Source organism: Orbicella faveolata, unplaced genomic scaffold, assembly GCF_042242905.1.
Source record: "Orbicella faveolata isolate gen_17 unplaced genomic scaffold, um_ofav_v1 contig_12, whole genome shotgun sequence".
NCBI classification, from domain to species: Eukaryota; Metazoa; Cnidaria; class Anthozoa; order Scleractinia; family Merulinidae; genus Orbicella; species Orbicella faveolata.
Window position 1 is genome coordinate 27,372,976 of NW_028301539.1, and position 22,211 is coordinate 27,395,186.

Here is a 22,211-nt window from a genome sequence, read left to right on the forward strand (position 1 = left end):
ATGAACGGATAACATTTTCATGAAATTCGCTCTGAGGTGAAGTTGTGGCAAGGCCATAAATGTACCGAGACGAATTTTCTTCGAATCTTCGTGGTTACACACAGTTTAGTGCATCAGGTTACTTACTTTTGTCAAGAGAAGATCAAGGTAAGCACTTTGTGTTTTTTCTCGTTCTTGTATTTTTCGCTCAGGGTGAAGGACGTCGATCCGGGGTTAAAAGGTTAGTTCTCTTTATGTATTTAAATTTCAGTACTGATGGTTTTTCCTTTCATGAAAGTTCGTTGTGTTTGCAAGGTGAAAGATTTTTTTTTTCCAGACAATTGTCTAATATATCTGGTAAACCGTACAGTGACGACCTTTTCTGTCAATAAATCTGGTTGTTTGGATGCAGTGGGGTCATATTTCAATGTGTCTGTTTTCTCTGTCAGAATTTCTCTCAAGTTTGACATCGAGTTAACCTTCTTGAATTTTGCGAATTTATACCTGGATCTGCGAGATCTTGGCGAGATTCTTGACAAGCTGAAGGCCGCCGAGATTTTGATATCACGTCGGGTTAGATGTCGGCGGCCAAAAACTCACCAAGAATCTCGGCCAAATCTCGTCTAGATTCCTTGAAATCTCGCCGAATTTTTTAACAGTTCTGATCTTTTAAATAATGGCTATCATTTCGCCCTCCTAGGCATTTAATTATCCAATTATGCTGTTTGTAACTAATTCTGCGAAACGTCGAAAAAAAAAAAAAGGTCAAAATGTCGCCACTTTCCAAATAGCTGATGATGAACGATAGCTCAGCCAATCAAATTGAACGGTTTGTATTAGTGTGCAAGTAGAATTATACTAACACTCGATAGATACATGAAAAATGTTTTCTTTTTCTTAAATGTTAGTTTTCCGCCGAATTTATCATCATCTTACACACAAATATACCAGCTGCGCGTACCCGATGAGGACAAGACTACCCGGGCGGGGGTGGAGGGGGCGGGGGGCGGAAGACTCACATATCATAGTAAAAGGGTGGGCATGCGCACCTGAAATTTGAACTAAATCCCTACACGAGACCAATCTGGGCGTTTCCGAATTTGAATCCCAAAACCTTACCAACGACGGTCAGACTGAGTCTCACAGAGCCTAGCAGGTGGGATTCTCAACGTGTTTCATTACGATATTTTCTTTCAAGTCATTTGCTTTGACACTCTAGATGAAAAAAGGTAAAGAAAAGTCTTCCTCAGAACAACAACATTTTTCTTTCTCTCTCTTTTATGTTCAAGTGTTTTTCATCTGTTCCAGATGAATTTATTTAAACTGACGTTTACACTTATTTTACAAAAGAAGTTAATCAATTTCAACACAAGCGCAGCAAATAAAGCATTCGCTTACATGAAAAACAAGAACGAAGGCTTAGCACCGAACATTTAATAAACACTGTTGGAAATTTTAATACCTAGAGCGGTCGGAAAGCTGTCTCTCGCTTGTCACAAGCTTGTCACAAGCTTGTCACAAGCTACTTTTACATGTACTACGATTATCAGTTTAGTAAGGCACGACAAAAGTTTGGTGACGAAGTTTTGGCCTTAAAATTCCGGTGTTGTCACGGGCAACTTACCTCGTTTCCATTGGTAACAATATCAACACCCGTGCGTTGCCTGTCGCCTCGCCTACAATTTCGCGCGCTTCGCTGTCAATGACGTCAAAGGCCAACAAGATGCCACTGGAAACGGAGCCAATTGCCCGTCACAACAACACGATTTTCACGTTAAAACATGGTGTCCATCCTTACTTAAGTGATAATCGTAGTGATGTATCTCGCTGCTTACTTTACTTTTACTCAGCACCCACGCCATTAAACTTAGGAGTTCGGACATTTGGTTTGATAACTTATCCACTGATTTCTGTTAAGACATTTGTCAAAGTGGTTCCTTAAGCATGTTAAGCTGGTTTCCTAATTTATACCTAGCATAAAATTTTGATGAACTGCTAAATCAGTTTTTGTTGTGTATACACTGCGCAATTGAAAGAAATGACCAAAAATCGCACTTTTATGTCAGATACATGTACATCGCCTGCTAATACGTTGCATCCGATAATTTAAGGATCCAATAAATTTTTTTTAAAATGTTTATTAAAACCAGCAATTAGAATTTGTTTGCTCTGTAGCAAATTTTATGAGTTTAAACGTCGCTAGCCCTTCAACAAAACTTTTGTTACAAAATATTACAATTGCAAAATAGTTGAGGCGAGAAAACTAACCGTTTTAACCACTAGCAAGCTGGTGGATGTTTAGATTGTAATTACTTGCATTTATAATATTAACTTGTCGCATTTCCATAGCTTTTTCTACCCGGTTTTTCCTGTAAAATATTTGTTACTAAGTCTGCGTTTCCAACATATCTTTCGCAGCAAAGCAAACTCTTAAAAGCGCGTCGAAAACTTCGGTTCATCAGGCCGTAGATTAAGGAATTCATAGCACTGTTTAACATGGCCAACCAAGTGGTCAATACGTAAAAAGAGTCATTGAAATTACACTTCGGGTCCAGAAGGCAAAATACACCGATCGAATGGGGAAACCAACAAATGAAAAAGGTTCCGACCACAAGGGCTATCATGACCGTAGCCTTGTGTTCCTTCGCTATCTTTTTGGCGCTATTTAGACCGTTTTTTGCTGACCTTTTTGAACCGGACTCCGCTGTTGTAATCTCCCCAACCTTAATGACCTCGATTCGTCTTCGTTGCTTTATGGCTGTTTGTAGAATAACACAATACAAAAAAACTGTCACAAGAAAAGGCACATACAGAAACACAATCGCGAAGACCAGTGTGTAAGCGATATTACGACCCCAGTCCACTGTGCAGATCGACTCGAATTTTAAGAAGGTGAATTTGGCGAATATGAACGTAGAAGAAGCGCACAGAGCCGCTTGCAGCCAAATGTAACCAATGACAAATTTCACACGTTTTGGCGTGATCAGAGTTTCGTATTTCAGCGGATACACAATCGCTATAAATCTCTCCAAACTTACAAAGGTCAGAGTCATGATAGAAGCCTCGCAGAATACAGAGTTTAAAACACCCACGATTTGGCACATGGCTTTTCCAAAGATCCACTCGTATTTTATGGAGGAAACCAACGTGAACGGCATGGCGAAGACGGCGAGAAACAAATCTGCGATGGCCAGGTTCAGCACAAATGCGTTCGTTTTAGTATGAAGACAGGTGAAACGGTACAGAGAAGCCAGAATTAATGTGTTCCCGATCACGGCTGCGAATATTATCATGCCCAAAGCAGAAGCTTCAAAACATATTGTTAATAAAGAACGCGGGTCTCCTTCTGTTGCCATGGTTGAATTTTTTCCCTGCGAGATGTTCATTTTTTTTTTTCTTTTTCTTGCGTAACCGAGGTCAAAAATTCAAGTATTTCCAATCTCACTGGTAAATAAGTTCAGGTTACGGGACAAATATGGTAAGAAAAGGCTATTGCATTACGCCAGAGCGATCAACCCATTTGCTTTCTCGTGTTTCGTAAGATGTGAATATGTTAAACGTAATAGTAAATTAATATTTAATTTTGGGGACTTCAATAAATTGAAGCCCGGACGGAAATCAGACGTGTTCTGAATAAAATGAATCAATTTTTGCCAAGATACATTTTATTTTTTTGTTTTTCGCCGCACTACTTTTGCTCAGTAAAATTACTTGTCGAAAAACACTGATCATGTTTTCAGGCCGTTGCACTCTCTTGACAAAGAACCTTATTGAGATGAATATCTGACATCGTTAGTCCCGAAGTGTTAAATCATGCTTAAATAGAGGAAATTTTGACCCATGGTGTAATTGCATACAATTATGTTGTTTTCAACGAATAACCGTTTCTTTTTCGTTGAGTTTTGTAACAGCCTTACGTGAACAATTATTTACTTTTCTCCATGGCAGGAAAAAATGAAGTCCTCTCGCAATGCTAAATTCCGCTTCTGAAATTAATTATCCGTTCTTAAATCGCTCTATTTGCTCTCAATAATACAGTCAGCTATAGCCCTCTTTGGCAAATGCAACATATAAAATTTGCAAAATCTCGAAATTATCTTTCCTAACTTAATGGAAGGTCTAAAATCTCAGTTCAGTATTAAACTAGCCGAGCTTTGACGCGCGATGTTCGAACGCCGCCCTCAGTTTTGTAACCGTTTAAATCGTATGGAATTCTCGCTGGAAGATGTTAATGAATTTTAATATCCCTTTCTTAGAAACGACAGTTCTGTTTTGAAAACCACTATGAAATAAGACTACTACTGTTGCAGTTAGCCTGGACAACAGGGCTTTATTGATGGACAAAATTTTGTTTTGATGCCAAACGCAACTGAGCAAATTTTTCCTCTTTTCAGACTCTTAAAATTTGAATTCGCGTCGTTGGCAGAAATTGCTTTGCTGTGTAAATAAGGCATTGAGATCGAAAATTTTGTTTGGCAAAGATTGCCCAACGTTTTTGATCAAACATACTCATTTAATTGCGATGTTTGGCAAATCAATATTATTGCTTTTACAGAAAAGAAAAAAAATCGCTCTACAAAGCCAGGCGATACTGTAGCGGTCGAAAAAGATTTGCTATGAATTCGTCAAAGCAGCTCTTTTGTCTAGCTTTAAGGAAGTAATCAATTACCTTCGCAAAAATGATACAAATAATATTTAGCAGTGGATTGCAGCTGGTTATACACCTCTTGTCAAAAATTTGCATTTTGACTTTCGCGGGCGTCGTATTTTGAATCAATCACAAAGCCTTACACACAACCAATGCATTCCAAGGTAATACAAGAACAAATGTGAAATTTTGCTAGCTGCGTTGTGCGAATTGGCAAGAGAGAGAGAGAGAGAGAGAGAGAGAGAGAGAGAGAGAGAGAGAGAGAGCTGACTGTACATATGTATTTCACGGGGTTTTGTCAGTATTTCACAAGTCCCGCATGCGCAAAAGCATGGAGAAAACACAACAAATGAGTAAAGTAGTAATTGCCTGTGCAATCAAATAAAGGATTAATCTTGTGTATCATTTCTCTACATTTTTGTTATTTTAGCTCTGCAGTGGCATACATGTAATAGGCTTCTTCTGTTCTCTTTCACATATATGGTCAAAAGAGGTGGTCATAATGGAATAACGCAAATAAATATATGCTATCAAGAGCCATAATCGGGGACGGAGACCGTAAGTCTTGGGATCCGCGCGCACCTATGATATGGGACAATTTTTCTATTTTTAGAACAAATTGCGCCATCCTGACGTCATATATCCGCGCGGATCCACGCACATGTCGGGGGCTCTCGCGTGGATGTTGTCACGTTGCGTGATCAAATGGTGAGAGTTGAGAGACCTTCAGAGATTATCTTGCGTATTTTTCACAGCAATGGCAGGGAATAAGGCAGGGAATACGAACCAGGGCGCTTATATGTAGTTTTATGCTCTGAGCTGACGGAAAAGGTGGGTTTTTCAGGGTCGAAAACAAGACTTCAATCTCGCGCTGGAAATGAATAATAAGATCTGGTCGCGCTAGTTGTAAGCTTACGCGTATGTTTTTGCGTTTGTTCTGACTTAAGAATATAGCAAGAAAACTCTCTACTCTGGTATTGAGTTAATTTGTGAGTTTCTCAGACAACGGTTAATCATAACCAAAACCTGTTTTGATGGTTTCTTATTGTTTCTGCTTGTTTGGTGAGTTTGCAAAAGTTTTTGAAAGGAAAGTCTGACGCGTACAATTAGCTCATTTGCATAGTGCAGCTCGTGCACTTTCAAGTCCGAGTCGGTGTTTTCAATTATCAACAAATCTTGGCAATGATTTCTTTCGTTATCTTTTGTGCTGAGATGCTGTAACAAATTTCATGAACGCAAAAAATGCTACTAACATCATGTGTGTTTCTTCAACATAAGCATAGTGAAGTTTTACACTGCGGAAATGAAAATAAACAAGGAGTTTTGATAACTCGATCAACAAAATCGAAATCGTTTTTCGAAGTTGATTAAAGAAAGCGTCAACGTAACTTTGCTGATTATTTCTGCTTTATTCACATATTTTCAGCTTAGTTTTCAATATGTTCTCAAACATTTATCAATCTTAAACATATTTAAAAACTATAGAGTTATTGTTTGAGTTCGATGTACGTTTTCACACGAAAGTGCGGCGCAAGTACAATTTGTCATGTTTACTGACTGTACAAAACAAGCATAGGCGGGCGCTCTCATTCATCGACAACAGAGAATTTAGTGGATTTTTACACAAATAAAACTGAGCAGTATCTACGGACATAAAGTTATTGGGCCTTTATGAAACAGCAAGCGTTGCTTACAATTCAGGCGAAACTCAAACTGACCAAACTAGCAATTATTCTGTTTTACTTTTCAGTCGCCATAGACTGGCAAATTGCTCGCAAGCGTGTGGCAAGAGGAGCTAGGAAACTATGAAGTCCTAAAGCTCTGCTATATCTAAATATATCCAGCTGGTTTTTTGCTGTGTAATGGAAAAGCTGTTAATTTTCAACATATGTGAAATTTAAAGTGGAGTAATGTACAGCTCATGTAAAAGAAGCATCCGTCGGAACACAACTTGGTCAGCGATGTATATAAGCTTGAAGCGGAACATACCTAAATTCGACACTGTCTTACTTCACTCAAACTGGAGCAGCTTACGACGAAAATACTTAAGAAAAATTCCAACAGACGTAAACGCATTGAGTTGTGGGCCAAAAAATGAAAAATTTCGGGAATTTCGGACGCCATTTCCCCCGTGCGACATCCGCAAAAATCCTCGCAGCATGTACGCGCGTGTGCCTTAGGCGATGGCGCGATTTGTTCCAAAAATAGAATTATTGTCCCATATCATGGGGACAACTCCAATACTAGAAATGGCGCGCGCTTACGGTCTCCGTCCCCGATTATGGCTCCTGATGCTATATGGTGACGGTCTTTTTCACGGTAAGCCTTTCTCATTTGCATTGTAACGTAATCCAACGTGGATGCGAGGCAATTTCGGGCTGAAACTACAAAATAGCGCGAAATTGCTTCACGTACATGCTGGATTAAATTGTAATACAGATGAGAAAACAAGTTAACAGTGAAAAGCTAACGGCCTCTGTTTCAAAACGAGTCTTCGTGCAAAACCATTTATATGAAAATGTGTTCCGCCTACAGGGTCATTTTCAGGCAAATCAAACTCATTTTCGTAAGAAAGATTTTGCATGCACGACAACTCGTTTTGAAACAAAGGCACAAGGTAACTCGGAAATAACCTATTGTGGTATTTAAACCCCCATTAGTATCGAGTCTAAGAACTGAAACAGGTTCTTATTAGATAAACCAAGTCGCAGTTTGCTGAACATAAAAAAGGTGAACTAAATCAAGGGGCCTAGAGCTGGGTTTGTACTGTATGTCTCTCTTTTGGATCCTAACTATGTGTTTCTCATAAATGAGGAAGGACCACCCTCATTTCAAAATCTTATAATCTAAATCTTAACCGTGCGAGAAACTCCCCAGGTGGAATTTATGGGCACAGGGACAGGGTCAGCAGTTACTTAGTAGCAGATATAGTGGTGACTTCTACATCTGCGGTCATTTATGTCTAGTCTGGGGCCCGTATAAAGGAGGCTTTTAAGCATTCTCAATATACGGGGGTAGATGGTTCCACTTTAGGATGGAAGGTGGGGAGAAACATGAACTATAAAAGTTCTTGAGTGTCTGGACGTTGTTAGTGTGGTACTGCCCTGTAAATTGTCAGGTGACCGTATTGGACATGCAGTAAGTACCTTATCCACTTGATGATATTTGAATCCATCTGAGAGCTTAAATATCGAAAATTCTCACTTAAATAAAGAACCTTGTAATCTAGCAGTTCTTTTTTTTTTTTTATGAGTGGATGTTAACTGTACTCCAAGTCACTTTGTAATAGAATAAAAACCGGAGAATAACGCCCATCTGGTTAGCCATGTTAGCTTGTGGGGACTGTAAGGGTCCCTTGCAGTGAATCTCGACCCGTATGTCTGCATTTCATAATTTTATCTGAGAACGAAAAACAAATTTAAAGTAGCTTCAGCATTTGTTTATTTTACATATCAAAGTTGACAAAAAATATGATAAGCATCCCACCCCGCCAACAGCAGTTTAGAGGCCGGTGTAATATGTTCATTTTGCAAAGCATGATTTTCCCACACTTTATGAATAATGTGACTGAATATAGTTGATTTGCTTCAAGGGGTTCAATCCCATCACTCCACGCGCACCCACCAAAATTATTTAATTACAGCTAAGAATTTATGACCAATAAAAGGGAAATATTTACATGATTAGAAAATTAAGGCGGCGTTTGTGTATTTAATTAAGTTTTACAATGGAGCGCTCTTTTTAGAACTATGTTATCATTAAAAAAAGAACCTAAAAAGTGATCCGATTTTCCCACAACCAAGGTAACACCAAAGGCAATTATTCCAGCAACTGAATTAAAGATGTAAGAACAGCATGAAGATTTGAAACGTGCCACATTGAATTTCTGTACCTGTACCTGTTTTCTGTTCATTTGGACTGGAAAGAGTCTTTTTTCGACTTAGACTTCATTTATGATTCACCGACTAAGCTTTCGTAGAATTCGAGGTAAGAAGGATAATGCAATGGAGTTTGATTGAACCACCCCACCATTTGCCCATTGCTCTTCTTTTTAAAAACTAATTTATAAAGCTTAAGATGTTGCACGTTTCAAATGCCATCATGAGTTTGTAGAGATTTCCAGCCATGCTATTTTTATATCAGTACAGCAATGGATAACATTGAAAATGCTAAACTTTTAGCTGATCCTGGAGGAAAATATCAACTGATGAAGCACTTAGTTCTCATAATAAGGCCTGGCTCCCACTAGCGACATAACGGGCATAATGACTTTACGACATATTCGCTTATGTCGACAATGTGAACATCGACATAATGACAAAAGGAAAAGATCTTCCTTATGTCGTTATGTTTATGCTGTTATGTTACTATTATGTCATTACGCCAGGATGTTTACACTGCAAACATAACATCCTTCTTATATCACTATGCATGTTATGTCACTATGTCGTTATGTTGCTAGTGTAAACTAGGCTTAAGACTTAGATTATTTAGAATATGAATTTCAAATGCTATAAAACAGCATATTTGCATAACGCGATAATCTGCCATATACAGCCATACCTTAACAGAGCAATCTGCAAAACTGCAACCATTTATATATTGAATACACTTCTAGATTAGTTCCACAACCCCAGTAGACAAATGTTGTGCAAAATCCTTATTTACTTATCCATTTTTAGAATTTAACTGTTATTTTATTGTCTTTTAGTTAATTCGCCGATGAAATCAACTTGCCAATGTGGGAATAAATCTTTTCCTATCCCAGTCGCTACTAAGGTTCCACAGATAAAAAAATTTCTTTAGCAACAAAACTAGCTCTCTTTTGCTTATATATTCTTATTTCTTGCATTGCCTTTCATAAGCTGACTGAATTTATATTTAATTTGGTAACACGAACACATTTGCTTATAATCCAAAATAAAGATTAAGTAAAACAACGCGTGGAAAATGCTATGATTAAGAAACAGTTAGTAGGTTAAGACAGACAGTATAAGAAACATTTCAGTTAGAGGGTTTTCCGCCAGTGTGGAGAGAAGCTTTGTGTTTACCAAAGCTTTGTGTTTGCTGCACTTTCTCATGACAATTGATCTTAAAAAACGTCAACTTTGTGCGTTAACCAATCAGACAAAACATACCATTTCTGTGATCAACACGGAGAGACTCTTAAACCAGTCGCTGTTTTCCCGCGCTAGCCACTTGTCGCATGCTTTGTCTGATTGGTTGATTAAATTATTTACGTTTCTTCTGATTGGCCAGACGATTTGTCCGTCTGAAAACATTCTTGGTGGACAGTTGCCAATAAAGTAAGCATAGGACTCAAACGAATACCCAACGGTAACTCGTGGACTGACCACAAATGCGTTTACAGCGTAAAAAAGGATTTGAAGCTGCCACAGGGCATTTCAAACTTACCAAAGAAAGGTAAGTTGGTAAAAATTTGTTTTCCACGTTTCATTTTCAGTACATTGCCGCTGACGACCATATCATTTGAGTAATCATGTGTGGTTCTAAACCAATTATTGAAAAACTTGAGTAAATTCTTTCTCATTCAGGGATTATTAAATGTGAAAGTTTATTAGCACTTGATCAGTGCTTTTCGGTGTAATTTTCTCCCAGAAAATTTAACATATTACATGAAAATTAAATTAAGCAACTAGTATTACTGGATCACTCGTTCTTAAACATATCACTCAGCAGTCTCTCTATAGGAACAGTTCCAATCGTTTTCTTGAAGAACAGGTCCTCGATCTCCTTGGCACTGATTCGTCTCAAGGCTGGTAGGAGAAGCAGAAGGCGGCCAAACCGAGCCAGTTGAGCGGGACACTGGGCACGAACATATTCACCAAGCATGAGCTGAGCCTGGTCCTGAGTGGACTCGACTTGTTCTGGATCCTTGAGCCCGCAAGCAGCTGAAAATCAAACAGTTATCGATTTAAACTAGCTGGCTAGACAGCAGCCCGCTTCCTAAGAATCATTTTAGATTTGTGTAAAATAAAATTAGATAAATAAATCACATTATTTTTATTATTAAAAATCCCAAATGGTTGGAGGGTGACCAGTTGCCTGTAAACAAGACTGGTGGACTGAGGGGTTGACGTCGGGACTACCGAGCACAAATCCATCCAGCGGCAGGGAGGAGGATTTGAACTAGGGACCTGCAACGTCCTGACCACCAGGCCGCCTCTCTGAGGCGTGAAGCATGAGTTAAAGTACCAGGAATGCGACTGACATCAGAATCCGAGCCCTTTGACAAATTAAGCCCGAGATCGATGAGAAGACAATTCCTCCCAGATACTGAAAGATTAAGGCAAAGCACTAGCATAGCTTAAGGGAGGCGCGGTGGCCTCGTGGTTAGTGCGCTCGTCTCCGGATCGAGCGGTCCGGGTTCGAGCCCTGGCCGGGGACATTGTGTTGTGTTCTTGGGCACGTCACTTTACTCTCACAGTGCCTCTCTCCATCCAGGTGTATAAATAGGTACCGGCGAACTTAATGCTGGGGGTAACACTGCGATGGACTCGCATCCCATCCAGGGGGGAGTAGAAATACTCCTAGTGGCTTCATGCTACAGAAACCGGGATAAGCTCCGGCCTGATGGGTCACTGGGCTCGTATGCAGACTTTACCTTTACTAGCATAGCCTAAGTATTTACCAAAAGTTGGATCTTATAAGAGGAGAACAGTTCAGTTCAGTTTTCTAAAAAACGATAGAATAGCGAGTGACTATTTATTCTGAAAGTTCCTATGATCATTTATCAGAATTTTGATGAATAAATTTCAAAACAGTTATCGGAAAAAAGAACTTGCTACTTACTTGGCTTGAACAGCACAATGGCCTTCAGACATGCGTACTCTGTCGAGTCAACATTAGCGGCTTTAAATTTGTTGACCGTTTCTTGAAGCAGACGCACTGTTGCCATGACGTCAACGATGGTCTCGGGTGGTGTGGTGTCCACGTGCAATCCTGCCGCGGACAAAATTGGCGCGATTTCCAGGGGCATGGACCACTGACTCGCGCCTAACAGAAACAGCTCCCGCCAGCCCTCCTCGAGTAGAATAACCTAGTGGGAAAAAAAATGATTTTATTGGAATTTAATGGATATCATTTGTAACAATATATATCTCAAAAAGTGGGAAAAAAGAAAAGAAAAGAGAATCATTCTCAAAAGGGAAAGCACGAAGGGACGAGAGTACCCATGCAAGGCGCTCTCAGAATGTTAGATATAATGTATAATAAGATGAGCTATTTACAAGGCATATAAAAAACAATAACAAAAATAAAAAGAGCTTTTTACAAGAATATTAAAGCTATAACAAAAATATAAAATACTGACACTAAACAGAAAGAATAAGAAAAAAAGGAAAATTAGTTTCTGTGACAGGAAGAGTCCCTAACTGATGACCAGGTACAGGGATAGTCTATACTCTAAGTTTCAATGAGTGTCTTTCGTTTGCACGTGTGTTGCACCTCTTCTCGCAAAAGCATGATTTACTCGTCAACGAGGAATAAACAGTTCGCGATAAGTAAACTGCTTTAGAGGCTTCACACTAGAAAAGCGACCTGCGCTTATCTGTCCTGACCCCACACACACACAATCAAACAAATTCACCGAGCTTTTAAACCAAAAGAGTGTCAATCTTGGGCAAGACCACTATAAATTTACAATATTCAGAGAAGACGCTTCGTCAGCCTTAGCTGGTTTTCATGCTGGTCCTAGATCTATCCTGGTCGAACTGGAATTTGAAGATGTTGGTTTTTGTGGGAGGAAGAAAACCGGAGAACCTGAGAAAAACCCTCGGAGCAGGGCGAGAACCATTAACAAACTCAACCCACGCTTGACACCGGGCCGGGATCAAATTCGGGCCACATCAGTGGGAGGCGAGCGCTCTCACCACTGCGCCATCCGTGCTCCCCAAATCCCCTATCCTTATTCTATCATCTTTTCGTTTCTTAATTTTCTTTACAGGAAATATTGGTCGACGAAAAAACAAAACAAAAATCCCTCTTGTAGTAAGAAATCACGACAATAAGCCCACGAAAACAGCGTTTGAAATATAAGATCGGTATTTTAAAGTATACAGCGCCTTTACCTGATCTCTGAAAGGCAAACTCATAAACGAAGGAATATTCCTGGCCCACTTGACAGACATGAACAGCAGCTTGGCAGCCGCTTCGCACACAGCCTCCGGATTGGAATAATACATAGACACTGAAATATCAGACTGAAATCTGATTGGCTTAAATTCCAAGCCCAAGTCAAAATCATTGGCTGGCATCTGGCAGCCTTCCATGCAGGTCTCCGCTGCTAGCAAGGTGTTGATGAAACCGCTTGCGTTGTGCTGCACGTGCGCTGCAGTGGTAACAATCTCCATTCTGTCTTGGGCTTCTTTGAGCATCTTTTGCTTGCGTAAAGTGGAGCTTCTAGGCCCACGTTCGTGTTGGACAGCTGCAGAAATTTAATAGACTTGTTAACTCCAAGCGTCAGATCCTGTATGTAAGAACTTGTTCGTCCCCGAGACAATACCTCCCAACTCAAATACATTTTTTCCGATTGGAGGAGAACGTGTCACGTGTCGTGGGTCAAAACTCACTATCTCCCTCGGGCGAACAAAACTGGAAACGACAGCTTGAACTTTCGACTCGCACGTGATCAGGTCGTGTACAAATTTGTCCGCCAGCCGGCGTCAAGCAAACAATTTTTTCGCAGTTTTCACTATTTTTGAGCTGGGAGGTATAACAAAACACTTAATGATTGGTCCGACGGAAATAAGGGTATTTTTTTTTCCCCTCCACCCTCAATGTTGAACATTGAGGATCTTGGAGAAACATAATTGGCCCTTGGAGCCAGTCATTAAGGGTTTATTCTTCGCAGAGGTACTTAGAACGAAACATAACTTTTCGGGTTTCATTTTTTAAGTTGATTCTGTCAAATGAACCTGTCAGAAAGTGATAGAAAACCTGTCTATTCTCAAGTTCCTCATAAATGCAAAATTACTCACTTTCCCACAGAGACGTCAAGTGACAGATGGCAAACGCGAGAAATTTGCAATTCCGCGTGGGCAGGAGAGGATAAAAAAGAAAATAATTCGTTTGAGTCTTTGATGATTTGCAAACTTCACTAAAAAACATTGCCGCCTGCCACAAACATTAAACACGATACGAAAACTTTAATCTTTGCTCTCATCTTTGTAAATGTGATCATCCTTTTACAATTTGAAGAGAACTAATTTGAACTTAGTTGACAAATATTAAGTTATCAATCAGCCACACGTTTTAAAAGTTTATGTAGTAAAATTTTAAGCCGCATGTCCACCAACACTAAATACCTTGGTTTAAAGGACAGTCTTACTTCGTCTTTAATTTCAAAGAGGAGGGAGGGATTAACCGTTATGTTTAGAGTGTGCTATAACACCGTTTAACAATGATATGGACTTAATATAAATGAATTACTGAGCAATTTGGAGTATCTGTCGCATGACGTTTTATACATAATGAAATTGGCTTCTTTTCAGCTAATCTTATTGTTCAAGTCATCATGTCTAAAAATCTAGTTCCATAACATCTTTTCATATTACAAAATGGCAAAAAATCTTAGGAAAATATGATCTAATTACTTTTCTTGGCTGGCTGGCTGGCTGGCTGTACTCAGTTGAGGCGTAATTCAATTCATTTTTCCCTGATTAAATTTCATGTTGTTTTTAATTCATCTGAAAAAGAAACGAGTCGTAAACCAATCCAAGTGGTTATGTCTCAGTTTCAACCGATAACAAAGTACTCGAATGATCAAAACAACGATGTAATTGCTTTAGAAATAATCGTGTTTTAAAATGAGGAAGCGTGCCTCTGACAAAACCATATGATCAAGGTCATTTTGGGATAAAACCGAAATTAAAAACACCCAAAGAAAAATCACAATGCCTTATTCAGATACAAATGAGTTTTACACGAGCCAAACCCCGCGTGTGTTCAGTCTATGTTATAAAACATTTTTTATCACACCTTTTGATCTTCCACGTGCCCAAGAAATTATCATTAAAAATTCATCTTCTGTCAATTAGGAAGGTCATATCACCACGATAAATCAAATCATAGCCTATAATCTGGAAGAATGATTTAAAAATGCAAGAAAATTACGCTCAATTAAGTACAGATTTTTTTTAATTCCAAAACTGATATTAATAAAATTATACCCGATAAAAGCGTGTTCCCGTAAACTTTCAAAACTTATGTCACCAATTATTATAATTGGAATCTTAGTAAGTTCAGTGTAATAAAATGAAATATTTTTCTTTGCCATACAACTGCGTTCCGAAATTAAAATATGAACTTAAATTAAACAAAAATTATTTGGGATGTTTTGGGAATCCTCTCTTTTTGGTGAAACTGTTTAGCCGGCGGTTCTGAGTTAAATAGAAAGCAGGGATGTTTGTGTTTCTGTGGTCTTGTGGCTTTCTAGCTCGGAGGGTTTTTGACAAAATGATATTTTACTTCACTAAATGATGCCCGCTCTGTTTTCAAGAACCTTCTATTCAAAGGTTGAGTGCAGGTGCTGTGCAAGTTGTTTTGCGTTGAAAGATAGTTTGATCTTCAGCTTGTGAGAACTCACTGCTGTGAGAAAATATTCAAACAGTATGAAATATTAATGCGATGTTGACTCCCTGCTGGGAAATCTTCGAAAACTGTTACTTAAATTATCACCTCCGCAAAGTGATAATCACGGGTTTGATACCAGTTTTCTGAAGGCAGATTTTTGATAATTGAACTTCAGAATGCATTTAAAGAGGTGTTAGTATCAAGAGGCTAAAACGGCCGAAGAATCTTGCTATCTACATTTCACGTGTATCGATTTAGACTACGAAAAATGTTTACATTCAGGAATGTATAGAATAAAAACTGCTGATGTGGCGCTATTTTGCCGCATGCTAGGGATTTTGAAGATGATCGAAACTGAATCTTTGATATATAGAATCGAATTTAACAGCAAAAATCAAGGGAAAAGTTGATAAAGCAGTCACATAAAAAGAACTTGAGTTTTTTCGCGCCAAACACTGACGAAATTAACAGAAAAAAACTAATTCAAAATAAAATCTCAACTCAAGGGAAGTGCTAGCTGAAAGAAAACAATTCGGACTAGGAAACGCCCGTTTACATTGCTACTGGCACTTATCTCGCTGATAATTATTTGTGATAAATCTAGTTCATTGATCGCGCACCACTGATTTGAAGATAACTTGGCCGAAAATTTCCATTTGATTAAATATTTAGGAACGGTTGGCTTCCAAATGTGTTCCGTCTTGTGCAAGAGAGGGTGTCTGGTTTCAGTGAGTGTCTGGCGAAAAGTTTATGCCTTGACTAATTCATTAGTGTGTTTGTGGATATGGCCGGCAAATTCTCAAATCCTGGAAAAACTTTGCTGTCTAGCTTCGACTTTTACTAAGCGTGACAATTAAATTTGTTGCTTATTATTTAAGTAATAATAAAATTTGCTTGCTTCAAGTCGAACGTCGTTAGCACATCAGTGCTACAGACTGAAACTCCAGTTTCCTTTCAGCAACTAATAAATGCAGTTTCCTCGATTTATGCTTAACTATTACTTTCTAATACAAGCGTCGACCTTTATCGCTTAAATTCTGAACATTTATTAAATTCAGATTACTAAAAAATTTATCCAATCGGTTTAAAGCTATAACACAGGACACTTTGAACTAATTTTATTCGAAAACAGTATCATAACAATACTTTTATCGACAGGAAAATTTGTTATATCGAAAGCGGTTAGCCAAATTTTATAGGTATCTTCTCTGGTTCTTTCGTTTCATTGCTTCTTAACTTTTTGATCTGTTTTGTAAGCCACAAACCTAAACCTTCATCCATTAAGAGACGGCTCACTCAAGTTAAGTCGCCATGCGACCTTCTCTGGTGTCTATGTTTGTTTTGTGTACCTCTGTGTATCTACATGTCGTGTTGTGAATTATCTCCCTTTTGAGCAAGGAATTTCTTCAGGCCGTCGCGGTGGGAGACTTCCCCATGAAACTTAGACACAGAAACAAAGAAAAACTCATTAAAAATTAAACTATAATATACTTCTGTAGCTGATGTATCATGATTTGCCGGGTAGTAGAAATTCACATGTCGTCATTTTTTCCTCGTAAAAAATTGTTGCCGCAATAGTGATCCAGGGCGTCTTGCAAGGTACAAGTTCACTTCAGTGCAAAGAATTAAGTGTTTGCCATGAACGTGATTTAATTATAGGAGCTTGACTCTTGGAAAATCATTTACCTATCGAACCGTTGGGACGAAGCACGAATTAGGGCGGATAAAAAACTTCCATCGTGCTGAGTAATATCTTTTCTCATTAAGGGGTTTAAAAACAATCTTTTCCCGACGATTTTGTTTGGTTCGTTTCGTTTTTGAGGACGTGAAATGCGAAAGAAAAACTTATCTCCTATGGAGTCAATATCTTTAAATAACAAAGTTTAGACGTTCGTGATGCGATAAATCTTTATTTTAGGGAGAGATTGTTTTCGGGTAATAAGTAAGCCAGTTGAAATCGTAAATCCGTTTTTATGGTTTACTTCACCGAAAACGTTTATTTATTATTATTGTTTTGTTTTTTTTCGATACTTATATTTGTTTGTTTCTTTTTTTTTTTAATTTTCATATTTGTAGCTCGGAGAGTATTTTACCATATGAGATAAGAAAGAAAACAAAGTAGGAAATAGTCACGAAAAATGTTACAATGTTACAACGTTTCTCCGGAATTAGAGGTTAAAAAAATTGAAAATAAGATGATAAAAGCACACGACAGACCCTGCATCCCGCTCTCTAAACAAGTCCAGTTAGTTCCTGCACGAAATCTTTGCAATCGAACTTTAACTTAACGTAACGTTATTCAACAAAATGCAAAAGACCTTAACTGAACCTGATTACAGTGAGCAATGTGTTTTAATACGTTTTAATCAACAGCAAACAGATCTTAATGCTTAGTTTAACCAATTCTTATATTACTGACAAGCATTCATACACTTTCTACAAAAATAATATTCATTGCACCTTCAGAATTGTTCTTATTTAACCTCGCTAAGCACAGAAATATTTTCGACGTATAAATCCTTATATCAAACCACGTTCATGTTAAATTAAAATAAAATGAAATGTCCTTGGCCATGTAAATTTTGAAAACATTGCACTAATGGGTTTCTTTTTGGAGGGTCGCGCGACATTCTCAATTCCGTTTTTTGTCTCTACGCGTTTTTGAATTAAACATGAATTTTCAGAATTGTACCAATATCTCACAGTTTTGAATGATTGGAAATACCTTGAGTACTTAATCCACTCAAGGTGAACCATTTTAATACAGGTGGATTTTAATTTTTTTTTTTTTTTTTTTTTTTTTTTTCTGATTGCATTTATAAAAGCAATAAAGAATCCGCCCAGAAGCTTTCGTTTCATCTTCGCGCTTTTGTTGCTGAAAAAAGTTCAGAAGTTGAAAGCCGAGTGATTTCCTGTGGCTTTCTGGCCTTAATTACACGTTCTTTTACGATTTTGCCAGCTAATGAACTTATTGAAACTCGTTGCTCTGGGCTTCCTGCGTGAAGGAAATTCTCCATACCTGGTTTTCAAAGAGTGTAAAGAAATTCAAATTTAATTTTATCCGGTGTCAAATTTTGGCAGCATTTTCAGCATCGAAGAAAAAGAGAGAATTAGAAGCGAATCCGGGAAGACAGAACTGGTATACATTTTTGAAATCATGAAAGGATTAACTCAAATCCCATTTGAACAAACGAACCGGCTGCACTTGAAAATTTAACTGATTATGTGTGAGAAATAAATGCAGTTTAATTCAGTCCCAAACATTTTATAATTAGACGCTGCTGTTAATTTCTTTCCACTTTGTTTGTGAAAATATCTTAAACATGTTTGATTAAGGAACCTACCCGAGGCTTTCTCGAGATCCACTGAGGCATTTGAACACATTGAACTTTCGAAATGTAAAACCTTGAAAGAAACCTATTCCGATATAAAATGTCAATCTGCGACAGCGTCCACCTGATTGCCTACTCAAAAAATGAAGTTAAAACGCGATTTTATTGATAGTAAAAAGCTTTTCGACAGCTAAAAAGAAGACGATGTGATAGATATTAGTTTTTGAAAGAGACCCGACGTGAAAATGACTTTTAAATGACTTCTACTTCAGCACCACAACTGCGCGAAGGAGTTAAAAGTTTGCTTCGAAAATCAATCACTTGTTCTTTATGTTGAATACAGAAAAAGTCCTTTTAACGTAATTTTGTTATAATGCTTCGTTTTGCCGTCCGCTCACAGACAAAGAAATCAACCATTACGAAGTAATGTTTTAGCGAAAATTGATTTTATCTGGAAGCAAGCGAGCACAAAAGAGAACCGCAGACAAACACTTTGGCTACTGAATCAGCCACTGAATTTTCTTTTCCGAATTTTTTTTTTTTTTAAATTAAATGAAACTGAGGAAAGGTTTACACAAACCTATCTATAAACTTCAGGTTTAACACCATTTTTCAGTTGAGTAAATGAATAAAATTACCGTCTAATCTTTGAAAATCGAAGTGATTCGAGGTTGGTTACTTCAAGAAGGATTGTAAGATGGCTAAGACTTCCATTCTTTTCGCACACGAAAGTCAAACGGATTTAAATAACGTGTCCTCGAAGAATCCGATTAACGATTAAACGGTCGACTTTGGTTGCTTTAGAGGGTGTTAATAAGAGAAATGTAAATATGCGAATTAAAGAACCTTGTTGATTTAGAAAATTCGCAGTTCTATAGAGTCGTGTTGACGTTATTAATAAACAAAGCTAACAGTTCATAATATCTCGAGAGGAACGCTCAAAATCAATTCCATACGAAAAACTATTTGTTTTTCCAAGTCTTAAAATAATTCCCCCACCCAACACCCAAAGCAATTAAGCAGAAAGTATTGATCTGCCTACCATCTTTGTTCATTGTGACCTCGAAGCATTTTTTCAAGCGGCACGATCGACATTGGTTCCTATGGATTTTATCCACTGGACAGTTACCCTTGCCATTTGTTGCCCTGCATGTATAGGAACGGTTTCTCCGAATGCTTCTCTTGAAAAAACCACTGCATCCATCGCAGGCGTAGATTCCATAGTGTTTACCCGACGATCGATCGCCGCATACCTTGCAGGGAATATCCAGAAGGCGCCCTTTAAAGACAAAATTCAAAAATGAGTTCGGTGGAAGGTTAGGGGAGTAACTGAAAAACAGATATAGGACCCAAGGTCCCGAATCGACAACTTTTATCATTTAAAAGGAGCGGAAAAGATATCTATACCGTTTGGTTTCGATTTGTCGCATTTGTCAATGTCCATTTCGTCTAGATGAGGATCAGCGTTCATTGCGAAAGAATATACTGTGTTGTCCTTCGTGCACATCCGATTCGTTTGCCTAATAGACGACGTTTTAGAAGAATCGTGCACCTTTCTGCGAGAGGCCAGATTAATAGCAAATGTCAGTAAGCCTTAGTTATAACTCACCGGTGATTGGTCGAGAGAGGCCCATTACTGTTTCATTTTATATTTCTCGCGAAACAACAGATAGCTTGTTGATAGCATCTGATTCGTTGAGATACTTATAAGCATTGTTTAGTGGCGATTACTCAGATGTGCGAACAAATCAAGTCCACACAGAGGCACCACTTATTTTGCACAAACTACATAATTTCTTCTGTGCTGTAGACGCGATCTCCGAGGCATATTCTGTGCTTCTCGCCTTACGTTCGACGCCGGAATATAAGGACATGCCGTACACACTTAACTTTGAGGTGACTTTCAAAACACTGTTTGAGACGTTGATAAAATATTTAGCAAACGAATACAATCTGAATTATTTAAAAATATATATTATACCCAGAAATATCAGGTTTTTTTAATCATTTAAAGGTATTAAATCAGAGATAACAACCAGACGGGCAGGAATTTCTTTTTTTTTCCCGCCAAGTTACTTTTTCGGGGCTGTGATGAACGACAAGTTGTTGACTCTTGGAAGACGCGGTGCTAAAAAGCAGGCCAGATCTGAAAGGAAACACACAGAAGAATGAGTCAATTTCAAAGGGCTATGACACTTAAGCTTCAACAAGCCAATCGAATTCGCAGCAAGGTTGTGAGTGACACGTGGGATTTGCAACAAAAGAAAATGGGTGGTGAGGCTGTCGATTAATGGGTTTTTTATTCTTTCTATTTTTCTTCATTCCACCCAGCTGTCAATAAAACAGGAATCGTTTGATATCACCTGTCTTTGTCTCCTCGGCCACCTGGCAGGGGAAATATAATGATCGTTTTGAAAAAGCTAGAATATCTCACAAGCTGCCATGGGTTTTAGCATCGCCGGTAAGCCCTCTCTATGCAGCCTGGGAATCTATTAAAAGTCCTCATAGACCCGGTTTAACTTTCGCTCCCATAGCGTCGATTGACAATAAAACTTAACTATTTTCCTTCCTTGTTGAAAGCGTTTTATCTGAAATTAAATCGTTTATAGTTTGCCTATTGTTCGGTCCACAGCAATTAGCAATGGCAAATAATTCAGCGCGTGGTTCTTATTATCACTTAGCAGACGGCAAGCAAACCGAAAAAAAAGTTGTAAATTGATGCACAATCATTCGATGTAAATAATAGGGTTTAAACCGGATGTTATTGGTCCTGAAAAGTACTTTCGTGTTCCGCTTTTCAGCATTGATGTTTCTTCGCCAGCCGAGAAGCTGATAAATTGTTAGGTGTTCAAAGTAGTCTTTCAAATTGCGCCTCAGTGTTATTTACTTCGCGCCAAGTCAAGACATGAAACATAAAAGCTGGAGGGTGATAAGTGATTTATTTCATTAGCAGTGGATAGTAACTGAAGTGCCTTTAGTCAATAGCATTATTTTATATACATTTAATCTGACTTATCTTTGTAAATATTTACTACTGTAGAGCCATTAGAGAAAAGAGATACCAAATGCAAATATGACTAACTTGTGTCCAAAAAAATTATAACACTGCCTCTTTGGACTCTTTGATCTTTGATGAGAAATTGCCTTTGGCTTTTCGGTTCCACAATTGCTTTCTATCCTGCGGTCTTTTAAGATGATTAAAGCGTGGAAATTCTTTTTAATCTCTGACTATGGATTGCTGTAATGCGGGCGAGAATAGAAAACAAATCAAACCTGTATAACATTCTGTATAACAATTCTAGATGAATTGCTCAGCGGTGAAATCGTGCGCGTGGAGACCAAATTTAACTCAGCGAGATTTTGTTCAGAATCAAACTAACTCAAGACTGAGATTTGAGATTGAGCAATGTCAAGAGCCGCAAAAACCGTCGGCCATTCCGGAGAGGTTCGAGGTTTGATTAATGTTGGTTTTATAGCCAAATCAACCTCGCACTTTCAATCAAGTAAATGGGAAGAAATATTAGTGTTAAAGAAAGAACAAACCAACCTTAGGGCTGTAGACATCATGTCCCCTTAACTGAGTGCAGCTTTGGCATATAAAAACTCCCGTGAGAAATATATCTTGGATAGCGGTCAAGCGATGCTCTGACCCATGCTTT

General features: G+C 38.3%; 2 protein-coding genes across 2 annotated transcripts; both read right to left on the reverse strand.

Moving 5' to 3' along the window:
• Nucleotides 1-1,270: 1,270 nt before the first annotated feature.
• LOC110049426 (histamine H2 receptor-like) lies at nt 1,271-3,773 on the reverse strand. The gene has a single exon (XM_020755220.2). The coding sequence runs from the start codon at nt 3,363-3,365 to the stop codon at nt 2,307-2,309; it is 1,059 nt and encodes a 352-aa protein (XP_020610879.2). The 5' UTR covers nt 3,366-3,773; the 3' UTR covers nt 1,271-2,306.
• A 4,086-nt stretch (nt 3,774-7,859) lies between these two features.
• On the reverse strand, nt 7,860-20,163 carry LOC110049361 (nuclear receptor subfamily 2 group E member 1-like). The gene is made up of 5 exons (XM_020755150.2): nt 19,960-20,163; nt 19,595-19,831; nt 12,718-13,073; nt 11,441-11,687; nt 7,860-10,539 (listed from the first exon to the last, which is right to left on the reverse strand). The coding sequence occupies exons 1-5, from the start codon at nt 20,057-20,059 to the stop codon at nt 10,298-10,300; spliced, it is 1,182 nt and encodes a 393-aa protein (XP_020610809.2). The 5' UTR covers nt 20,060-20,163; the 3' UTR covers nt 7,860-10,297.
• Nucleotides 20,164-22,211: the final 2,048 nt, after the last annotated feature.

Bases quoted from the DNA above. Each gene is read 5' to 3' on its own strand.
- LOC110049426 (XM_020755220.2), bottom strand. From the start codon at position 3,365: ATGAACATCTCGCAGGGAAAAAATTCAACCATGGCAACAGAAGGAGAC.
- LOC110049361 (XM_020755150.2), bottom strand. From the start codon at position 20,059: ATGTGCACGAAGGACAACACAGTATATTCTTTCGCAATGAACGCTGAT. The intron at 11,688-12,717 runs GTAAAGGCGCTG...TTTTCCCACTAG, and splicing joins GTTTGCCTTTCAGAGATCAG to GTTATTCTACTCGAGGAGGG. The intron at 10,540-11,440 runs GTAAGTAGCAAG...TTTGATTTTCAG, and splicing joins CATTGTGCTGTTCAAGCCAA to CTGCTTGCGGGCTCAAGGAT.